The 1,312-nt window shown below is 43.1% G+C and overlaps 1 gene segment (V, D, J or C); it reads left to right on the forward strand.

Annotated features, from left to right (window-relative positions):
• The first annotated feature begins 377 nt into the window (after positions 1-377).
• LOC126509648 (T cell receptor alpha variable 5-like) lies at positions 378-743 on the forward strand. The segment is given in 1 exon segment: positions 378-743. A coding segment is annotated over 1 exon segment (366 nt).
• Positions 744-1,312: the final 569 nt, after the last annotated feature.

The raw sequence follows: 1,312 nt of genomic DNA on the forward strand, positions 1-1,312 counted from the left end.
AATAAATACATGAAAAATGTCGTAGTCTAAAACAGGATAGGAGCAGCTGGTGCAACAGGTAGGAACTGTCCACCAGGTGGCAGATCATGGCTGTTGCTGCAAACTTGAGAGTAGCTACAATCAGCTTTCTGTGCAGATGACTGAAGAACCTGCAGTGCTGTGGGGGACAGAGGAGGGGAGCTGACCACGTAAGCATCTTGCCTGACTGAAGGTCACAGTGCCCAAGGAGAGCAATGGCGACACTGATTGGGCATCTTATCCTGTTCTTGTGGCTGCAGCAGAACTGTGAGTGAGAGCTTTGGGGAAACAAGGCATTTGGCAATGTTCATTATCAGTCTGAGAAGCAGACTGGTTCCTCCAGGGTTCCTGAAATAACCATGGGAAGAAAAACAAAATCTGGGGAGCGGTGTCCTGATGGTCTTCCTGCTGTTTCCTTTTGCACAGGTGTGAGCAGAGCAGAGCAGCTGGAACAGCAGCCTTCTCTCCTGAGTGTACAGGAGGGAGGCAGTGCTGTTATCAACTGCACCTACACATACAGTGCAAATTATTACTTCTACTGGTACAAACAAGAGCCTGGGGCAGATCTCCAGTTCCTTTTAAGTATTCTTTCAAATGTGGACAGAAAAGAAGAACAAGAATTTACTGTTTTACTAAATAAGGAGGAAAAACATCTCTCCCTCAACATCACAGCTGCTCATATTAAGGACTCAGCCACATACTTCTGTGCAACAAGTGCACAGTGATCCCCAGGCACCTGCTGCTTGCACACAAACCTGTGACCATGGCTGGAGACAAATATATTTTCCATTGTAGACACCATGAATTTCCTGTATTTTATGTTTCATAGATAGATAGTCTAAAGCATCTTGAAGTTCTGTTTCTAAAACTTATAACAAACTCTAGAAAATCGAGTGATCTTATAGTGAGAATAATTAATTATATGTCAAGACTTAGTTGACTGTCAGATGCCATTTAGATTGCCCCCACTCCAAAGACATCTCTGTGTCACTGGTAAAGAATACTCATGATGGAAAGGCTCTTGCCTTTTAATAAAAGTACTTGATGTATTTATTAGAAGACTATTATGGGATAGGACATGAAAACCTTTATAATACACAGCAAAATTTTCTCTTAATGTATTGCTGATATCAAAGAGTGATAGAGTCCTGTACCCTGGCAGCTCTCTATGGAGTGTTGAGAGAAGCATGTAAGATCCATGTGTCTGTAATGTCCTACTGTGGGCCAGGTCTATGGGTAGTACATTGCATAGCAAAGGAAAGACAAGTGCTTCTGCATCGTCTCCAGGAGGCAC

The sequence above is a fragment of the Alexandromys fortis genome, unplaced genomic scaffold (assembly GCF_014885135.2).
Source record: "Alexandromys fortis isolate MF-2015 unplaced genomic scaffold, M_Fortis_MF-2015_v1.1 scaffold_87, whole genome shotgun sequence".
Lineage (NCBI taxonomy): Eukaryota > Metazoa > Chordata > Mammalia > Rodentia > Cricetidae > Alexandromys > Alexandromys fortis.